This window comes from Mus musculus, chromosome 5 (assembly GCF_000001635.26).
Source record: "Mus musculus strain C57BL/6J chromosome 5, GRCm38.p6 C57BL/6J".
NCBI lineage: Eukaryota > Metazoa > Chordata > Mammalia > Rodentia > Muridae > Mus > Mus musculus.
The window spans coordinates 114,234,685-114,253,864 of record NC_000071.6 but is presented as its reverse complement, the minus strand read 5'-3'; the positions used below and the strand labels follow the sequence as shown (position 1 = coordinate 114,253,864).

General features: G+C 52.7%; 1 protein-coding gene across 5 annotated transcripts in view; it reads right to left on the bottom strand.

The window, feature by feature from the left end:
* Positions 1–3,103: 3,103 nt before the first annotated feature.
* The window catches only part of Acacb (acetyl-Coenzyme A carboxylase beta), a 104,441-nt gene continuing 88,364 nt past the window's right edge, over positions 3,104–19,180 (bottom strand). For 4 of the 5 annotated variants that reach the window (XM_006530111.3, XM_006530113.3, XM_006530112.3 and 1 more), the window contains 14 exons: positions 18,315–18,412; positions 17,238–17,358; positions 15,137–15,247; positions 14,030–14,173; positions 13,201–13,321; positions 11,846–11,942; positions 9,283–9,379; positions 8,642–8,777; positions 7,810–7,987; positions 7,322–7,434; positions 5,547–5,701; positions 5,111–5,281; positions 4,854–4,990; positions 3,104–4,371 (listed from right to left, as the gene is read on the bottom strand). In XM_006530111.3, the coding sequence (XP_006530174.1) occupies positions 4,245–4,371; positions 4,854–4,990; positions 5,111–5,281; positions 5,547–5,701; positions 7,322–7,434; positions 7,810–7,987; positions 8,642–8,777; positions 9,283–9,379; positions 11,846–11,942; positions 13,201–13,321; positions 14,030–14,173; positions 15,137–15,247; positions 17,238–17,358; positions 18,315–18,412 (1,806 nt within the window). In that variant the 3' untranslated portion in view covers positions 3,104–4,244. The remainder of the gene's footprint in view (positions 4,372–4,853; positions 4,991–5,110; positions 5,282–5,546; positions 5,702–7,321; positions 7,435–7,809; positions 7,988–8,641; positions 8,778–9,282; positions 9,380–11,845; positions 11,943–13,200; positions 13,322–14,029; positions 14,174–15,136; positions 15,248–17,237; positions 17,359–18,314; positions 18,413–19,180) is intronic. The other variant, NM_133904.2, reaches the window with a different exon arrangement.

Genomic DNA, 19,180 nt, shown 5'->3' with positions numbered 1-19,180 from the left:
TGGGCCTATACAAGCCAGTCTCAGGCTCTGGTGGGGCTATGCCAAGCTGGGGACAGGGCAGCAGAAAGATTCCTGCCTTATCACCAGTGACATGCCAGGTTAGGCTATGTCACCCCCATGAGCTCATACAAGCCCTTGGAGAGGTCGTGGCTTAGTTCTCAGTACCCTCATTTTTGCTGGTGAAGAAATGGCACCGTAGACAACTTCAGATACCAAGTGCCAGGCCCCCTACTCCGTGGCTTATCAATCAAGTGTGCTCTGTGGCACAGGCTCAACCAATAGAAGCACCATCTCCCCAGTCCTTCCACAGACCTCCCCAAAACATGGTCAGGTTGTCACAGGAATACCCCACTCTGCTGGTACCAATTTGTCTTAGTCAGGGTTTCTATTCCTGCACAAACATCATGACCAAGAAGCAAGTTGGGGAGGAAAGGGTTTATTCAGCTTACACTTCCACATTGCTTTTCATCACCAAAGGAAGTCAGGACTGGAACTCAAGCAGGTCAGAAAGCAGGAGCTGATGCAGAAGCCATGGAGGGATGTTCTTTACTGGCTTGCCTCCCCTGGCTTGCTCAGCCTGCTCTCTTATAGAACCCAAGACTACCAGCCCAGAGATGGTCCCACCCACAAGGGGCCTTTCCCCCTTGATTACTAATTGAGAAAATGCCTTAGAGTTGGATCTCATGGAGGCATTTCCTTAACTGAAGCTCCTTTCTCTGTGATAACCCCAGCTGTGTCAAGTTGACACAAAACTAGCCAGTACAGATGGAAATGGGGAATCCAAGAGAAGAACACAAGGAGTCACCAGGAGCTCTGCTGCCACAGCGAGGCAGATCCAGGCACAGCAGAGCCCAGAGTTTAGCCCAACTCACCTCAGGGTCATGGTGTAAAACCAGGAAAGAAAGATGAGGGTGAACCCACCTGCCTCTGGGAAGGGCTGGATCTGCCTTGGGCATGTTCTGGAACTGAGAGAGGTGGGAGAGGAGTGCGGAAGTCAGGCAGGCAGGGAGGGAGGTGAGGCAGAGTGCAGAGCATCAGTGTCTTGGTATTTCGCCTGTGAGGCAGGAATGCTGGCATCTCGGTGCTGGGCACTGAAAACCCAGGAGGTTCCTCTAAGAGTCGACAGAGAATTACCAAAGGAGCCAGCGGTGACCCCACTTCAGGATACAGACCCAAAAGAACAGAAAGGGAAAAATAGGACCTGGAGATGCATGCGTTCCCCTCCCCTGCAGGATTATCACAACAGCCAGGGCAGAAGTAACTGCAGCCTCCTTCCTACAGGAGAAAACTACTGAGTTCTAGGAACATGACGGAACGCGTTCAGCCTTAAAAAAGGGAAATCAGGCCCTTTGACTTTGTTGGCTAGTGAGGGCCCATATACACCCCCACCCCAATCAAATACTGCAGGCCACTGCCATTGCTCTTGGTTGCCCACAGAACTTGATGCTGCGACCTTATTGCTGAAGACACAACATGGAGAAATCAGGCTGGTCCTGACCCGGAGGTGTCCTCCCTACTGAGAGTGACAGGAAGTGCCATGTGGACTCTGGGGAAGAAAACTAACCATCATTGTTACCCATCTTTGAACTCTGTGAGCTACAACCAGCCTGGCAAGATACACCCCTCCAACCTCCCGGGCACAATGGTGGCACGAAGGCTATGTAGGGAACAACCCACTCCTTCCTCATCAGCTTTAAGGTGTGAGCCTCAAGGTTGAAGTCCTGCCTAGAACTGTTAACTGGGTCAAGGACTCACAGGGAGTGGATAGGCCCCAGGGGAGAGCCTGCCCCTATCATTTTGCTAAATGGACAGAGTATCCAATCACACAACCCTCCGGTTACCTTTATATCCAGGATGAGTTCGGCTTCCGACCCTCATCAGAGCATCGTCTTCTGGTGGTGGGCTGTGGCCGACCGACTCCCAGCTTGTCAGAGTGCGGAGAGTAAGTTACTCAGCTCTAAGAGCTCTGTATCACAGCCCCTGCCTCCCCTCACCTCAAGGCTCAGGGATCATCGTTTGCAAGTGTGTATGTCTGTGCACACAAGTGTGTGCATGCAAGTATGTGTGTGCACACGCACTTGTGCGTGTGAGTGTGTCACACTCGGGCATGCGTGCATGAGTGTGTGCACTCAAGTGTGTGCAAACATGCTTGTGTGTGTGAGTGTGCCCTGTGGAAGTGTGTGCACTGGAGTTGTGCATGAGTGTGTGTTTGTGCAAGTGTGTGTGAGTACAACTGTAAAAGCTAGGGGTGATATAATAGAGGACTATGGCCAAATAGTTCCCATCATGACGGATACATGGCACACACATGGCACACATGAAGCCACATGACCGCAGCACTAGACCAAGTTAGTCGACACTCTGAATGAATGGGGGTTCACGTGCCGCACCTTAGTGGAGGAGCTGTTGGCAGACAGGAGGGAGAGTCTTGATCCTTTTTCTGGGCTGTGGCTCTTTTTCAAACTAGGGAGAGCATTTTAAATACAAACAACCCGAACAGGCTCCTTCTGGCTTCAGGCCTGGCTTGATTCAGGCATCCAAAAATGACCAATAGGCCTGGGTCTCTCTGGTACCTCCCTCTGTGGGACAGGTTCTCTCTACCCTGCAGCGCTGGAGAACTCTGATTGGCTGGGAAAGATGCTGGATCAGAAGAAAAGTAGTAACTGATATTTGAGAGTCAAGACTGAGCAGTCCCTATGAACAGATAAGCTGTGTGTGTGGGGGGGAGTTGGGTTAGGGATAATGGGGGGGGGGGTTCCTATGCAGGGCAAGACTTCAGGGACAGACAATTCCAAGTGTAGATCACCAGTCCAGGCATACCACACCTCTGTGTCACAGAAGGAAGGGGCTGGGCTTGACAGTCAAACAGACTGGACACCTTCCGTTCCATCCTGTGTGACTGTGGGCAAGTGTCTTGACCTCTCTGAGCTCATGCCATCCTCGTGATGGAAAGGGATGGGAACTGGTGTGAAAGCTGCCTGGGCCTCCCTTCGGTGTTTGACAGAGGGAGATTCTGAGGGGAGCTGAGAACCGTCTACCCCCTCCCCCCCACCTGCCAACTGCTGGGCTCCTCTGTGCCACAGAATAAATCAAGGCCAGAAGCTTCCTTCAAAAAAAATAGTTTATTTTGCAGCTCTTTCAGCAGCCTCTTCAGCGCACCCAAGTGGTCAGGGTGGCAGCCAGTGTCGGTCTGGGCTTTCCTCCACATCAAGAGGACCTTGCCCAGAAGAACCCTTTATCCCCCAAGAAGGGCAGCGACAGAGTGGGGTTCTCCACTACCCCAACATCCCCACCCCACCCCTGGCCGGAGCATCTCATTCGGGTCCTGATGCTGCGGTGCCTGGCAGTGCTGGGAAAGTCTCTGTAAGCGGATCCAGAGTGTTCGAGGCACAGCCCTGGGTCACTGGTCCAGCGCTGTTGGCTCCTGCCGTGGTATCAAGGCACAAGGTGAGGAAGTATATTGGCCAGAGGTTCTGGGAGGGGTGAGGGACAGCCTCTCTGCACTCAGGCAGTAGGGCACTCAGTACCCTGTGGGTGGCCAATCTGCAGGAGGCACGGAGGTCCAGTCCTTGCTCCACTTGGGAAGAGAGGGCTTACAGAGCCTGGGAACCGAGGCAGTAACTCTCCTCCAGCCATGCTGAATGCTAGGTGTCCTGTCTGTTTGTCCTTTATCTCTGGAGAACCTCTCTAATGGGACAGATGGTTGTCCTGACTCACTAGGGCCACTTGGAGAATAAAATGTCACTTTATTCTCTTAAATGAAAAACAACAACAACAACAAAAAAGGAAATCATTTTTGCTCTTGCTAAGTGTCTAATAAGCCTCATCACAAAAAGACGTTTTCTTGGGTCTCATCTGGCGTTCTCTTTGGCCCATTTACTCGGCTGAGGGACACAAGGAGCTGAGTGCAAACCAACGTGGTAGAACAAGTGTCTTGTGATCAGACACCGGATCCCCACCTCAGGCAAAAACCACAAGGAACTCGGTGTGCCTGGTTCAGTTGGCCTCAGAGAGGCAGTGGCAGAATTATCCACTGGGACAAACCCTGAAGTCCCCAGGTGAGGAGAGGCTGGGCCCGCCTTAGCAGGGGCCCAGGGGCCTTCTGTCCAGAAGTCGCTGGTCAGGAACCGCAGCTACATTTGGAGTGGCTCCGTGAGTTTTCCCAAAATAAGCCCGTGTCCCTCGAAGGCCTGCCGCATGGCCATCCCACCGTCCAGGGTCCTGGGGATGGCCAGAGTTGCTCATCAGGAGGAAGCTGGGCTCTCCGTGGTAGACAGCAGCTGAGCCACCTGTATCCGCTCGGCTGGCGTGAGGTGCTGGCTCAGGTAGGCCACGCAGTCCATGATGACCTCTGGATGTTCTTGGACCAGACTACAGGGAAGGAGAGATAAAGGGGACAGGGGGCGGGGTCACTTTTGTCACTCAGTTCAGTGCCTCTAAGTGTCTTTGTCCAGGGCACCATGTTGCTCTTGAGTAGGCCAGAGCCCAGAGTTTCTCTTGCTGTGCTCACACAGGGAAGGGGGGAGTGGGGGAAGGAGGTAGAGAGAGAGGGGACAGACAATCCTACACGGGATTCTGACTTGGAGACAGAATGCCTCAAGGTGGCATATATAGCCCTTTCTAGTCTCCAGTTGTGTGGTATGATCTGAGGAGTGACATACCCCTGAGTCCCAGCTTTATACGCCAGGCAGGGTTCCAGGTGTCCTGTGAGCCACCTCCTTGGAGGCTACAGAATGACTGTGAGGGAGGAAGCCAGTATCCTCAGCCCCCAGGTCTGGGGCAGGGTCCTCACCAGTCATGTGCTAGCCATGACACAAGCCCCACCTAGACCCAGCTCACGCCACGCTACTCACCTTTGGATGGTCTTGAGGACAGAGTCCCGCTTCAGATAATTGATGTTTTCACGGATGGTGGAGCGCAAGCCGTCCTTGGCTGACCAGTGCTGTTCCAGCCACTGGACCACCACCTGGTTGCTGTCCCACAGGTAGGCCTGGGGATCAATGGGTACAGTCTACCTCAGGCAGAGATGCTGCTGCAGGTGCGGCAGCCAGCAGCCCCCAGACCCCTGGTGCCTGCATGCTGGGGCTTCCCTCTCCCTGCTCAGGCCCACCTTGACAGCGCCCTCAGTCTCCACGAACCAGCGTCGCAGCATGGACTGTGTGTGCTCGTGGTTCAGCTCGGGGCTGGCTCGGAGTATCTCCTGCTTCACCTGGGCCTCCAGCAGCAGCCGGCGCAGCCTCCAGTAGAAGAAGGTGCGGGCAGTCTTCCATTCCAGCACATCCTGTGGACATGGCCGCCTGAGCACCCACAGAGGAGTGGGGGAGGGGGAGGGAAATGGCCAAGGCCGTGCCCCAAGATGGCTACCTGGTTCCTGCCCACCTTGTCCTATAAGCGGGGATGTCCAGTGTAGGGGGATGAGCGCCTGCCGGCTCCTACTGACATGCTCAGACTGAACCGCCCACACAGCCCCCTGAGCCCAGAATTGAATCCATCCCAAACTCCTCTGTATTCCTCTGCATCCGGTGGGGGCCGTGGGGAACCCTTACAGAAATGATTCCTTTCTCCAGCATGTGGCCCGGGGTGTCGTGCAGGTCTGCGAACTGCACTGCCACCTGGTGGTAGATGGGAAGCAGCAGTTCCTCCCGGGCCTTCAGCTGGCCCTCCAGCTCCTTCCGGTCCTTGTCGGGAAGCTGGGCTTTCCCTGCAGGTGAGCAGACAGCAGTTAGGATTTTCAGGGGCTGTGAGGGGTAGCCATGTGGGGGCTGGGGTGGATTTTCTTGGGTTTTTGTTTTATTTGAAAAACCACAGACAAGAGGCCCTGCCCTGCGAGAGTCCGGGCTGCGATGCCAACACTGCTCCTAAATTAAGTTGTCCTGCAGCCTTGGAAATGCAATCACAGCCCCGAGACAGCATCTGGGTAAAACCCCAGCCTTGCCCCGGGCTTCAGCATACCATCAGCTCTTGTTTTCAGACAGATAATAAATACAGTGGAGATATGCTAACTCCATGCCACAGTTCTGCCAGGGGAGGGGATGGGTAGGGATGAAGACAGCACTGTTTAACAAGGAAATCCACACTTAGAGTCCTAATAAGGGGGCCAGCAAGATGGCTCAGGAGAGAAAGGGTGCTTGCTGCCAAGCCTAATGACCTGAGTTTGATTTCCGGGACCCACATGGTGGGAGGAGCGAATAGATTCTTGCAAGTTGTCCTGACATCCGCACACGTGCTGTGGCAGACACACACATACACACAGAGAGAAACACAAACACAGAGAGACACATACACACACACATACACAGAGAGAGACAGACAGACAGACATGCACAGAGAGAGAGAAACACAGACACACACCAGAGAAACAGACACAGAGAAACACAGAGAGACACAGAGAGAGAGACAGACAGACAGACACACACAGAGAGAAACACAGAGAAAGAAATAGAGACAGAGACAGACACAGAGACAGACATACAGACACACACACACACAAAATAAATGTAATAAAAAGGAAAAGAACCTTATAAGAGATGTTTCCAGACAAAAATGCCAATTCTACACAAACCCAAAGTCACGAAGGTGCAAAGCCAAATCCCAGAGGCCCTGGTCATCTGGACGTTACACACCGTAATGACTGACATCAGAGGAGTGAAGCAAAGTAAGGCATTCACCAAATAAAATCTATAAAAGTGTTTCTCTCTGGCTGGGGACTCTAAAGGGACATTATCATCACCATGTTCTGGTGTCCCCCGTGGACCCCAACTGATTCAACCGTGTCACGCCATGCATATGGGACAGCGCGCTGATTATGTGATTACAGGATGAGCATCCCTCACCTCAATCGCGCCAGAGCCCGAACCTCTGGGTGCAGACAGCCTGCCACAAAGGAACGTTCCACCCCGGCCCCAGAGATGGGCTGTGGTCAGAACACAGCTCTGAAAATTAATTTCGTTTTCATGTCTGGGTCCCTCTGCCAAGCCATCTCACCGAGGACACACAAACCGAAACTTCCCACTTGCATCTGCCACTTGCAGCATCCTGTGGAACGGGCCGATTGCAAATGTGGGCCGGCTTTGGGGTCTCACAGTTTGATACACGCTCATTTTACCCTTAATGCACTAGAATTGGCGCCTCTGCTGACCTGCAGGTGGCTCCTATGTGACCTGGGCATGGCACATGTGTGACTTGGGGGTGGAGCCTGTGTGATCTGAGGGTGAAGTCTGTGTGACCTGGGGGTGGAGCTGTGGGGCTTGGGGGTGGAGCCTGTGTGGCTTGGGGGTGGAGCCTGTGGGACCTGGGGGTGGAGAGTGTGGGACCCACTTACCCAGCTGTCCCACGAGCTTCTTACACACTGGGTCTATCCTCCTTATGGTTTTCACCAGATCTTTCTTCCGGAACTTAATCTCCACCGTGCCCTCCGGCTCCAGAACACCCCCCCTGGACAGAGGAGAGGACAGGGGGAGGGGCTGAGGACAGATACTCCTGCCCTGGGCTCTTTTTGTTTTCTCTTTACTTACTTATTTCTTTTAACGCCTTATGACTTTGTGTGTGTTGTGTATGTGTATCTGCGTACATGCCTGTAAAGATCATAGGTCAATGTAAGGGGTCCACCTTACATTTTGAGGCAGGGTCTCTCACTGATTTGGTTAGACGGACTAGCCAGCAAGCCCCAGGGATTTCCCAATCAACGCCCACTACCATCAGGGCCCAGGTTAGTGCACACTGCCGCGGCCGGCTTCTTACCTTGGTCTGGGTTTGTCCTCTGGAGCCCTAACTAACTCTGCCAAGACACTGTAGGTGACACCTGCTCACCTGCTCTCTTTGTCTGCATACATCTCTATGCACAGGGGGTTGATGGTGGAGTCCAGGACAACCCAGGAGCCCCCACGGAGCTCCGCACAGGGAGGGATGTAGATGAGAATGGGCTGCTCGTACAGGCGGAGACCATCCACGATGTAGGCGCCAAACTTCAGCATCTGCTCATACATGTCTACAAAGCGAGGCCTGCTTAGGAGACTCGGGCCCCAGTGACGCACCCACAAAGCCTCCTGCAGCCTTCTCTGCCCTGGGCTCCTGAGGGAGGCTTGGAGAGTCTGGTCTGGTCCAGGTCTGGTCCCCTCCCTCAGGGCCCATGTGACCTTGGGCAGGCTATTCTCCTGCATGAGTGAGTGTGTCTTCATCTGTCAACTCAAGCATGGGGACGCCCAAGCTCACCCACCTATCTGGTACACGCAGCCCCCTCTGCTCCACATCCCCACACCCGATCTGGTGACACTACAATACCGTGACAACAGCTTACAGGTGGGACCAGTGCACGGGACCCTTGCTGCGGTCCTCTCCATTCACAAAGGAAGGGTCTGGGGACGCAGAGAGGTCACCCAGATATGCCTCTCTCCCACCTCAGCTCCTCAGTACCTGGGAACCTTATCTCTCTGGACATTCTTGGTGACTTAGAGAGACTGCAACTATAGCTCAGCTCTGAGGAAGGTGGATGGACATACGCCTTCCTCATCCACACAGGACTACCCAGGTCATCCAGGAACTCGCAGAGCAGACCTCTCTGCATGGCCCATCACGTGACCCCAGGAAACTCCCGGGACTATCAAGAGACACCACAGTGACACATATGAAAGGGCCGGCTTACCCTTCATGCCTCCGGAGAAGCCCCTCCAGTTGGCGAAGATCATGAGAGGCAGGCGCTCCTTGTTGAAGTCCCTGATGACCTGCGCCGTCTTGTAGGCCGAGTCCGGGAACCACACCTGGCCCGCCTGCTGGATGATCTGTGCACAGAGTCACTTAGGTCAGACACTGACCTCCAGGTTCCTGCCCTGACTTCCTTCAGCGATGAACAGTGATGTGGAGGTGTAAGCCAAATTAACCCTTTCCTCCCCAAGCTGCTTTGCTCATGGTGTTTTACCACAATAGTAACCCTTACTAGGACATGTACCAAAGCCAGGGCTCCCTAGAGACCCAAAGCATGGCCATAACCTTAGGACCTCAATGGGTCCCCTATTCTCGTGCTCAGCCTGACAACACAGTAGTTGAGACCTCATTGCAGCTCCCAGGAACAGGAGTAAAGCAGAGGGGGAATGGGGACCATTACCATCCTGGAAAGAAACCCAGACTATTGGAATATGTGTCCCGTGGAGATATGGTAGGGAGAAAGGCAGAGCCCCCAGACCAATCTCTACTTGAGGCCTCTGCTCTCTGGCTCTCAGAGGCTTCTCTGAACCAGATGAAAGGATCTACTCCTGTCCCCAGTGGTCACGGCTCCCGGCCCCTCACCTTGGCCTCAGAATCCAAGTTGGCAGGGTCAGCGGGGACAGCCACCTCCACAGTCCGAGTCTCCACAGCAATCACTCCCACAGGGATGCCCCCCAGCCTGCAAGGCGAACACACAAGGGCTCAGCACTGGGCTGCCTGCAGGCAGAGCTCAGGGCCTCGGGGTCTACCCCATCTGCTGCCAGGCCTGTTCAGGTGGCAACGAGGGCTGGAAGTGGGGTGAGCTGGTTGCAAGGCAAAGGGGCAGCACCGAGTCACTAAGGACCATGCGGAGCTGTAGGTGCCCCGCTAGGGTGAGAACAGTCAGGGCAGGACGGTGCTGAACCCACAGGAGACATCTTCCCCTCGGGCCATGCACACACAGTTCCCAGCATCCTCCTCTCACTTCAGATTTTTTGGCACTAGGATGAAGCTTGGGACTTGGCATGTGCCAGGCAGGTGCTTTGCAACCTAGCCATTTCCCCGTCCTGAATTATGACTTAAATCATCACATCTGGCCAGCAGTTACACCCTGGGCAGCTTGGGCACCGAACTGAGTCACACAGGGAAAAGGCTGAAGCAAGCCAGGATTGGTGGCATAGATCTGTGACCCAGCTACTTAGGAAGCCAAGGCAGGAAGATCAAGAGTTCAAAACCAGCCTGAGCCACACAACAAGACACTGCCTTGAAACACACAGCAAAGGATGTTGGGATACAACTCAGTGATACAGCTTTTTGCCTGACATGCACGGGGGCAAGGGGGGACTCTGGGTTCCAGCCCCGGTACTCAAAACCAGGGAGGGGATGAGCATTATCAAGTACCATAGGGCCTGGCTTAGATGGGACCATGATGTCACCACCTGTCAGCCTGGGCTATCAACACCTGGAGCCACGGCTGCACCTCTGTCCTTTACCCGTGCTACCCTACCAGGTTGGTGGTCTCTTCCTAGGGAGGGCTCCATGGTGGAGGGGTTCATTCAAGGATTGTATGAAAGGGTTTCAAAAATAAATAGGAGGCATATAACTAAAGGCCAATGACTCATGACTTTACAACGTGTGTGTGTGTGTGTGTGTGTGTGTGTACACATGTGCTGTGCTGAATGAGTGAAGGGGCCTTTTGGGGTCTGTTGTCTTCCACCTTCGTGCCGATCTTAGGAACTGAACTGTGGGACAAGCATGTGACCTGTTGAGCCATCTCACGGTCCTGTGCCTATAACTGTGCTGTCTACTGCCCGTGAGACCCAGTGACACACATGAAGCGCCCAGCACAGCACTGCTCCTGTGGCTGCAGCAATCCTTTGGACTGCATTAACATCTCCATGAAACAAACCAGGCTATAGAGGTGGAGCATGGTGAAGCCTGGATTTGTGGCTGTGATGTCACGATGACATCATGCTGGGAATCCGAATGGTAAGTTAGAGGACCCAGCCTGGGCCACACTGGAGGGGAAGAGTGCCCTGGTGGCTGGAGTGGCACAGAGATGGGTATGACATGATGAGGTGGGCTGTTCATCTCTGGAAACACCTCCTGGGGGGCCCTATGGTTGTGGGACTGATCTGGGGCGAAGGTCCCAGCCCCCACAGTAGGTGGCAGAGGCTCTAAGGCCCAGGTGGGCTCCCACTGCACAGGTGGCTTCACCTTCCATGACATGTTTCTCCAAACTGGCTTTCTTTCCTTTATTGTTGAGATCCTAATTTAATTACAATGCTTCTCTTCTCTTTCCTCCTTCCATCAAACCCCTCCTATATGCCCCTCTCACCTCTCCTTTAAACTCATGGCCTCTCCTTTTAATGCTATTGCATGTATATATGTATTCGCATATACGTATGTATTCCTAACTGTAACCCGCTCAGGCCATGTGAGGTTACATGTATGCATGTTTTCAGGAATGACTGTTTGGCACTGGATGGGGAGGACCACCCCTCCTGCTCCCAGCTTTCCTCAGTGTTCAGCTTGCATTTTTATTTTTACTTTTTTATTTTTGGAGTCTGTGTGAGGTGTATAAGCATACACTGTGTGTGTGTGTGAGTGCGCGCATGCGTGCATGCATGTGTATGTGCACATGTGTGTGTGCATGTGTTCATGTGTGTGTACATGTGTATACATGTGTATGCTGTGTACACACATGCATGTGTTCGTGTGCCTATGTGTATGGCATGTAGGCATGTGTGGGTAAGTATGCACACATGTATGTGCATGTGTGCGTGCATGTGTGTGTACCTGTGTGTAAAGTTCACTACCAGCTGTCTTCCTCATTCTCTTCTCATATTATGGCACAGGGTCAGTCATTACCTGGAGCTCTCCACCTGAGAGTGGCGAGCAGCGTGGCTGGGCTCTGACTCCCTAACCCTAGCTCTAATATCATATGCAGCACCCGGCTTCTCATGTGGGTGCCAGGAATCCAGACTCGGGCCCTCCTGCTGGCGTGGCAAGCACTTCTTAGCTATTTCCCCATTCCTCCATTTTGTTCTTCGCATTCAGAAAAACCTATGGACCAAGAAGAGAGGGCCCTGGCAGCCCCAGCCTAGTGCCTGAGAGGCCCCATGCCTGGTGGGCAGACATGTGCAGTCCACCTGTCTCGAGTTACCTTGCTCGTCCCGTCACCACAGTCTGGGCCCAGGGTGCCATGATTTCCTTGAAACTGCCATGGTCGAAGAATCCACTCTGCCAGGTCCCCTTCAGAGCTGTGGGCAAAAGGATGGAGGCCCTGGCTGAGGGCTGGGGAGGCCCAGGTCTGCCTGGCGGGGTACACTGATATGGCTTTGACCTTATAATAGGCCTGTGTTCTTTTCTACTTAAGACCACACAGAGTACATATACACACACACACAAACACACAAACAACCCCCAAACAAAACACAAAATAAAACCATGATTACAAAAGCTACATCAAGACGGGAATTCATTTCTGGGGGTATTCAAACTCCCTCCAAGTGCTCATATAATGCCAGACGTGCTGACACCCCATACACAGCCCCAGATGCCCCTCCTCAGAGGTGGCAGGGTTAGAAAATGCCTTCTCCCCACAAGGTGAGATTCCAGGAAGGGACCATCAACCTTGGAACCTTATTCTGGCCCACTGGCTACAGCTCAGTATCCCTGAGAGGAAGCAGGCCACCTCGTGTCCCAGAGAGACACACGGTCACATTGGTACTGCAGCCAGAGCTGGGGTTGGGGACCATGGTGGGGACAAATGGCTGTCATTCTGACAAGAACTGCAAGGCCTGGCAGCAGGGGACTCAAGGGCACAGTAGAGGTTGGATGCCTGGGAACGGAATCTCCTGCTTCAGCCTCTGACTTGGGACTCAGGGCTGACTTGACAGGACACAGCACACAGTGGGAGATACCGCTGGAGGGAGAGCTCTATGAAACAAAGAAGCCATGGGGATCCTTCTGCTGTGGAGAGGCCCTTGTCTGCACAACTACACAGCTGAAGGCACATGAACATCTAGACCTGGGCCAGGGATGACAGGACAGTTCAGCCTTCCCATCTGGGCGATCCTCGTAATAGAGCATACCTCTAAGAGACAAAGGTATTCCCCGTGGAGGGAGAAAACGTGCGTGCATGTGCGTGCACAATGATGTCATATGTGTATGTGAAAGAAGCCACTCTCCCTCGTGAAGTCTAGCCAGAGGGAAAGAGGCAGGAGGGAGGTGGCATCACTGAGCACTTAGGGAGGGAAGACCTCGCCAGCACTGAACTCAAACCCTTGGCTCCAGACACTGAGCTGTTTGCAAGCCGTACTGGTCCATGGCCCAGGAAAAGCCCAGAGTCCAGTCTCCAGTCCTGCCTTTGACCTCACACATACCCACCCCCTGTTGGGAGATGGGAAATACATAAACACTTCCATCAAAGAGGCCCTTTACGGTAGATCCACTAAAGAGCCCCAAGTCTGGGGGTTCCCCTTCCCCCCCCCCCCGGGAACAAACTTAGGGACTTACTTGGGTGAGGCCTGCCTGCAAGCATCCACCTGGGGTCGTAGGGAGCTTTGGTTGGGGTGAATTCAATTTCCCTGTCGATGGGGTCAGAAGGAGTGGTGATGGGGACCGGGCTGCGATTGTCCTAGAAAAGAAGGCCAGGGCCGTCCAGTCTGTCCCTGCGGTGGCATCCGAGTACTTTCCCCTCTGTGCACATTGCTAGCTGTGCAACAGTGCCCCTCACTGGGGCTTCCAAGCCACTGCTCCAGCTAGAAAACGGTAGTAACTGCTGTCTACCTTTTTCTGAAACTTAAGTGTGTTAGAGTTCAGATAGAGTCTGGGAGCCACTCGGGACCAGCATTATCTAGGCAGAGCAATTGAAGAAACGGAGACCTAAATACCTACCTAGTCAAGACTAGTTAGAGCAGTCCCATGGGACGATGGATAACTAATCAGGGTTGGTCCTGTGGTGACTAGGGATAACTGATCAGTATAGTCCAGGGTAGCCTTGCAGGGGAGGCCCTGGGCATCAGGCCCCCTCATCACCATGGTAACACACTTCCCAGATGAGGAAAACGAAGGCTCAGAAAGATTGGGAGGCTGCCCCACGATTACTGCTCCTGATGAGGAAGCCAGGAACAGATGAAGGCTGTCTGTGAGGTCTGAGGCTCGCTTTGTCCAACATCACCTTTTTCAAAGGATCGGCAGACAGCGTACCCACATCCCCACGTCCTTACAACATACTTCAGAGCTTCCCCAAAAGCAACGCACAAGGCTGGGTATCTGAGAGGGAGAGTGGGAGGAGCCTACCCCCACAGGCGCCCAGGCTTCAGGTTGCCAGGGAACACCGCACCTTCGGTATAAATGACAGCCATTCCAGAATGGTGCAGACCCCCTCGAAGTCATCTGGCACGGTGACGTGGGAGACCCCGTTGGTATGCATGATCTGCACGCCACCTAGCTGGTTGTTGGACGTGTAGACCTCTCTTCCCAGGACCTGCTTTGACATAGCATGGTTAGCAAAGCCACCCATTCTTGCTGAGTCCTCTGCTATGGCTGCCTGTCAGGATGACCTGGAAGATTCTAAAACGCTGGCAGGCTATACTCAAACCAATTCCTTCAGGGTCTTCAGGGGGAGGGCCAGGCATTGGTGGTCTCTGTGTCTCTAAGAACTCTAGGCAATTCTAAAATGCAGTCTAATTTGGGAACCATCAACGCCCCTGAGATCAGGACAGCTAAAGAGTTCCGCAGCAGGTCTGTAGTGGGTCTACCCAGGTGCTGCTGCAAGAACCACACGTGGAGCATCTCCGTGGGCTCTGCGTGAGAATTAAACACAGAGAGTCCAGAGCCACGTGGAAAATCCTGCAGGTAACAAAACATGCTCAAGGGGAATTAACTGCAGGTGAGCCAGAACACAAGCGCCCCAAAGCATACAAGATGCAGAGTTACTTGTGGGGCTTTTCTCGGTTTCCTGCAAAGTGACGCCACTTTAATCGCCAGATTGGAAGAAGTCTTGTTGGGGGAGTGGCTTTGTTAGAGGTGTGGCCTCGTTGGGGTGTGGCCTTGATGGAGGCATGGCCTCACTGGGTTGTGGCCTTGCTGGGGTGTGGACTTGTTGGAGGTGTGGCCTTGTTGGAAGAAGTTTGTCTCTAGGGTGGTCTTTAAAGTTTCAGGCACTCAAGCCAGGCCAACTGTCTCTTCCTGTTTCCTGCCCATCCCGATGCAGAACTCTCAGCTACCTCCTCCAGTATCACGGCTGTGTGCCACCATGTTTCCCGCCGTGACAATAAAGGACTGAACCTCTGAACCTGTAAGCCAGCCCCCATTAAATGTTGTCCTTTCTAAGAATTGCCATGGTCATGGCGTCTCTTCACAGCAGTGGAACACCGGCAAAGACAGCTGCTGAGTGAGATGTAACCGGGTCCCCACACCACCTCTCCCCTGCCCTTGCCTACGGCACCTTGTTGAGAGCACCGGCTCCGGTGAGGATGATGTGGGAGTTTTCCACCTGGATCACCCGCTGGCCAAGCCTCACCAGGTAAGCCCCGATTCCAAGGGCGCGGCAGGTCACCTACGGAGACACACACACACAGAGGGGCATCTCACTGCACAGCCACAGCTGGTTGAACTCTCTAAAAGATGATCCCCCTGCCTCCTGCCTCTGCCTCTACCTCCCAGGTGTGGGGATTACAGGTATATACCACCTCTGGCTAGAGTCTCCTTTTCTTCCAGTACCTGCTCTAGCTTGGCTTCTGCTATTATCTGCAAATGAAATGCTCCTCAGAGGCCCAGTTAGAATTAGTAGAAACTTAAGAGGTGGGCCCTGTGAGGGTCCCTGGGGGACTGGAGGACTGTCACCAGGAGAATCATGAGAGACTAGCAGCTTCCTTTGCCCCTGGCTACCTGGTTGAGCAACGATGCTCTGCCTTATGTCCCCATAAGAGGCTCAAGTTGTCAAGACCACGAGATCTCGTGGCCCCCCTGAAACTCCAAATTAACCTTCTCTCTTTATAAATTGATTATTCTGTGTTTTTGTCATAGTCATAAGGAGTAAACATCGTGATTTGTATCTGAAAAGAATGGAATCAGTCAGCCCGGCAGTGGTGGCGCACGCCTTTAATCCCAGAACTTGAGAGGCAGAGGCAGGCAGATTTCTGAATTCGAGGCCAGCCTGGTCTACAAAGTGAGTTCCAGGACAGCCAGGGCTACACAGAGAAACCCTGTCTCCAAAAACTAAAAAAAAAAAAAAAAAAAAAAAAAAAAGGATGGCCACTGAGGATCAGAAAGGAAATGAGCGTTGTCGACAGGCAAATAAGAGATATCCAAAGACGAGAAGAGACAGTAAAACCGTCTGTGAAAGATGCAGCCGGGGCTGGAAAGATGGCTCAGCGGGTAAGAGCACTGACTGTTCTTCCCAAGGTCCTGAGTTCAAATCCCAGCAACCACATGGTGGCTCACAACCATCTGTAACAAGGTCTGACTCCTTCTTCTGGAGTGTCTGAAGACAGCTACAGTGTACTTACATATAATAAATAAAAAAAATCTTTAAAAAAAAAAAAAAGAAAGAAAGAAAGATGCAGCCAAAGGAAGGGCCAAAAGGAAGTCTGTGTGGTTCTGGCCAAGGAGAAGATCAGGTCAAGGAAAGCTGTGAGCAAGCTCTCTGCATCCAAAGCACACATGAACTCTGTGCTCATGGGCGTGAGAAACCAACTAGCGGCCCGGAGAGTGGCTGGCTCTCTGCAGAAGAGCACAGAGGTGATGAAGGCAACGCAGAGTCTTGTGAAGATCCCAGAAATCCAGGCCACCCTGCGGGAGCCGTCCAAAGAGATGATGATGGCTGGGATCACAGAGATGTTAGAGGAAGCATGGATGATCAAGAAGTGGGAGAAGCAGCAGAGATGGACATTGGCAGAATCCTCGGAAGAGGGAGAAGAGGAAAGGTATGCTCTCACAGCTGGCCACACTCAGAAGCTAGGGCTACCCAGTTGGCTGTCTCAGCTCTCTGGTGTCCTCCTCTAGGATACACCATTTCCTGTGTCTCTTGCACTACACCTCTGTTGTGAATGAAGCATTACATCTGGAGAGGTTTCTATGCTGGTATATCTTCACTGTCTGCAGAGGATTTAAGGATTGTCTTTATGAAGGCGGTGTAATCAGGTGTATTATTCTCAGGAGCATAAATAGCAGAAGTCTCTTCCTTGGAGGAGGGCGAAGAAACCTGTTTTCTCATGCAGCAATTTTGAGAAGAGCAGACTGAATGCTGAGGACGTGTATGAGAGTTTAGATTCTCAATGGCTACAAAAAACTCAGGCGCAGCAGTTCGAAGCTCTAACTCCAGTGCTGGTGAGGCAGAGACAGGGGGCTCCGGGGGCTGCCTGGCCAGCTGTAGGCATATTGGCAAGTTCTTGAATCAGAGAGACACTGCTCCCCCCAAAGTCAGGTGAAAATCGATAGATAGAAGATGCCTGATGTTGATCTCTGGCCTCTACTCGGGTGTGCATGCATGCGCACGCTCACACAGAAGAGAAGCAAAGGAAGGAAGAGAGCAGGAAGGCGCTCACCATGCTGATGGTGACCGTTTTCTCATAAGCCAGGGAAGCTTCTCCTGCAATCATGCCCGAGCCCCTCAGGTTCTCCACACCCAGGTTGGCATCCTTCCCGATGACATCCACGATGACGTATCTGCAAGGTTCAAACAGGGCTGACGTCAAGGCTCCTCTCAAAACAACAACAAAACAAAAACAGGAAGTGCACGTTTCCCACAGGTCTGGGGTTGGGGGGAGGGGGGGTGTCGAGCAAAGTCAAACACTGGGACCCAAAACAGTCAGAGGCAAAATGAAGATGGGGCTCAGGGCCCTGGGTATCACGCTTCCTAAAGATTAAGGCGGACGTCGATAATGACACACCCTACCCCACATCCCACAGGAAACTAGCCTAGCCTTTGGTCTGTGGAGAGAGGTCCCCCAGGGACCACTGTATCTTTTTGGATAACTGGTCATAAGATGTGAACTTTTTACTGGGTGGTGATGGCACACACCTTTAGTCCCAGCACTTGGGAGGCAGGGGCAGGTGGATCTCTGAGTTTGAAGCCAGCCTGTTTTATGGCATGAGTTTTAGGATAGCCAGGGCTACACAGAGAAACCCTGTCTCAAGAAAGACAGAGTGAAAGAGAGGCAGAGAGACAGAAAGACAGATAGGGCAGGGCAGGGAGGAAGGAAGGAAGGGAGGGAAGGTGGAGGGAGGGAGGGAGAGAAGGAGGGAGGGAGGAAAGGAAGAAGGGAGAGAAGAAGAGAATGGAAGGGGAAGGGAGGGAGGAAAGGAGAGAGGGAAAGAATGGAAGGAAGGGGGGAAGAGGCGAACCTTTAAAACCCAATCTTTTCCCCACATGAGCTGCTATTTTGAATACAGGATGCATCACTGAGGGTATAGCTTAACGGTATAGCACCTGCCTAGTACTTAGAAAGCTCAACTGAGAAAAAGAAAGAGGAGAGAAAGAGGGAGGGAGAGAGGGAGGGAGGACTGAATCATTTGGAGGTAACCAGGAGATTGTCCCAATTGGTTAAGATATTAGCACCGCACACAGGCAGCTAAGGTGAACTGTGACTACACTAGGGCTTGACTGTCAACCCCGAGATTACCTGGATTCGCCTTCATCTTCGATGTGCTTGCAGTGCACTGAGTTCTGGGAACTGATCTGGGTGTAGTCTTGGGGCGTCAGGTACAGGTATCTAAATCCCTTAAAAACACACTTCAGTGAGTCTTGGGTCCTGTTCCGTGGACTCCACGACCACCAGATGGTCTAAGGTGCCAACAACGTCCATGGCGGCTGTGGACAGCATCAGCTGTACAGCTACACACCGCAGGCTCACACCACCCGCCAACCACGGGGCTACTCTGAGCTTCTCTCTTCCTTACAGCCTCACACTCTGTCTGGTTACATACTGTCTAGGAAATGTGTTGCCCACATGTGTACATGTGTGTCAGTGTATACAGGTCGGACAGCCCTAATCTGAGGGTCTGGAAGTGTTTCAGATGTAAGTATGTCCAGTTTTGGAATACTTGCTTCTACCTACTGAGACATCGTCTCATTCATGTTTGGTAGGCACTTATTGTGTACAGCAGCTGTTCCCAACCTGTGGGCCACGACTGTTGGAAAACACATATTTCTGATCTTAGGAACTGAGCTCAGTAGCAAAATTACAGGTATGAAGCAGTAACGAAAATAAATTTGTGGTCAAGGGTTCCTAAGACCATCAGAAATGTGTGTTTTCCAGTGGTTGTGACCCACAGGTTGAGAACTGCGAGGCTAAAGGTATAACCTATATGTAACCTATAAATGGCCTATGGAGAGCCTATATATAACCCCATAACATACTGTCATATTTCTGTGTGTTTTCATGGGGACCCATCCTATGAGCACAGGTGTGGGTAAAATTTGGTACTTTAGGGATGAGATTAGTGACCAAAAGGTTTCAGGTTACAGAGCATTTTGGATTTCAGATGT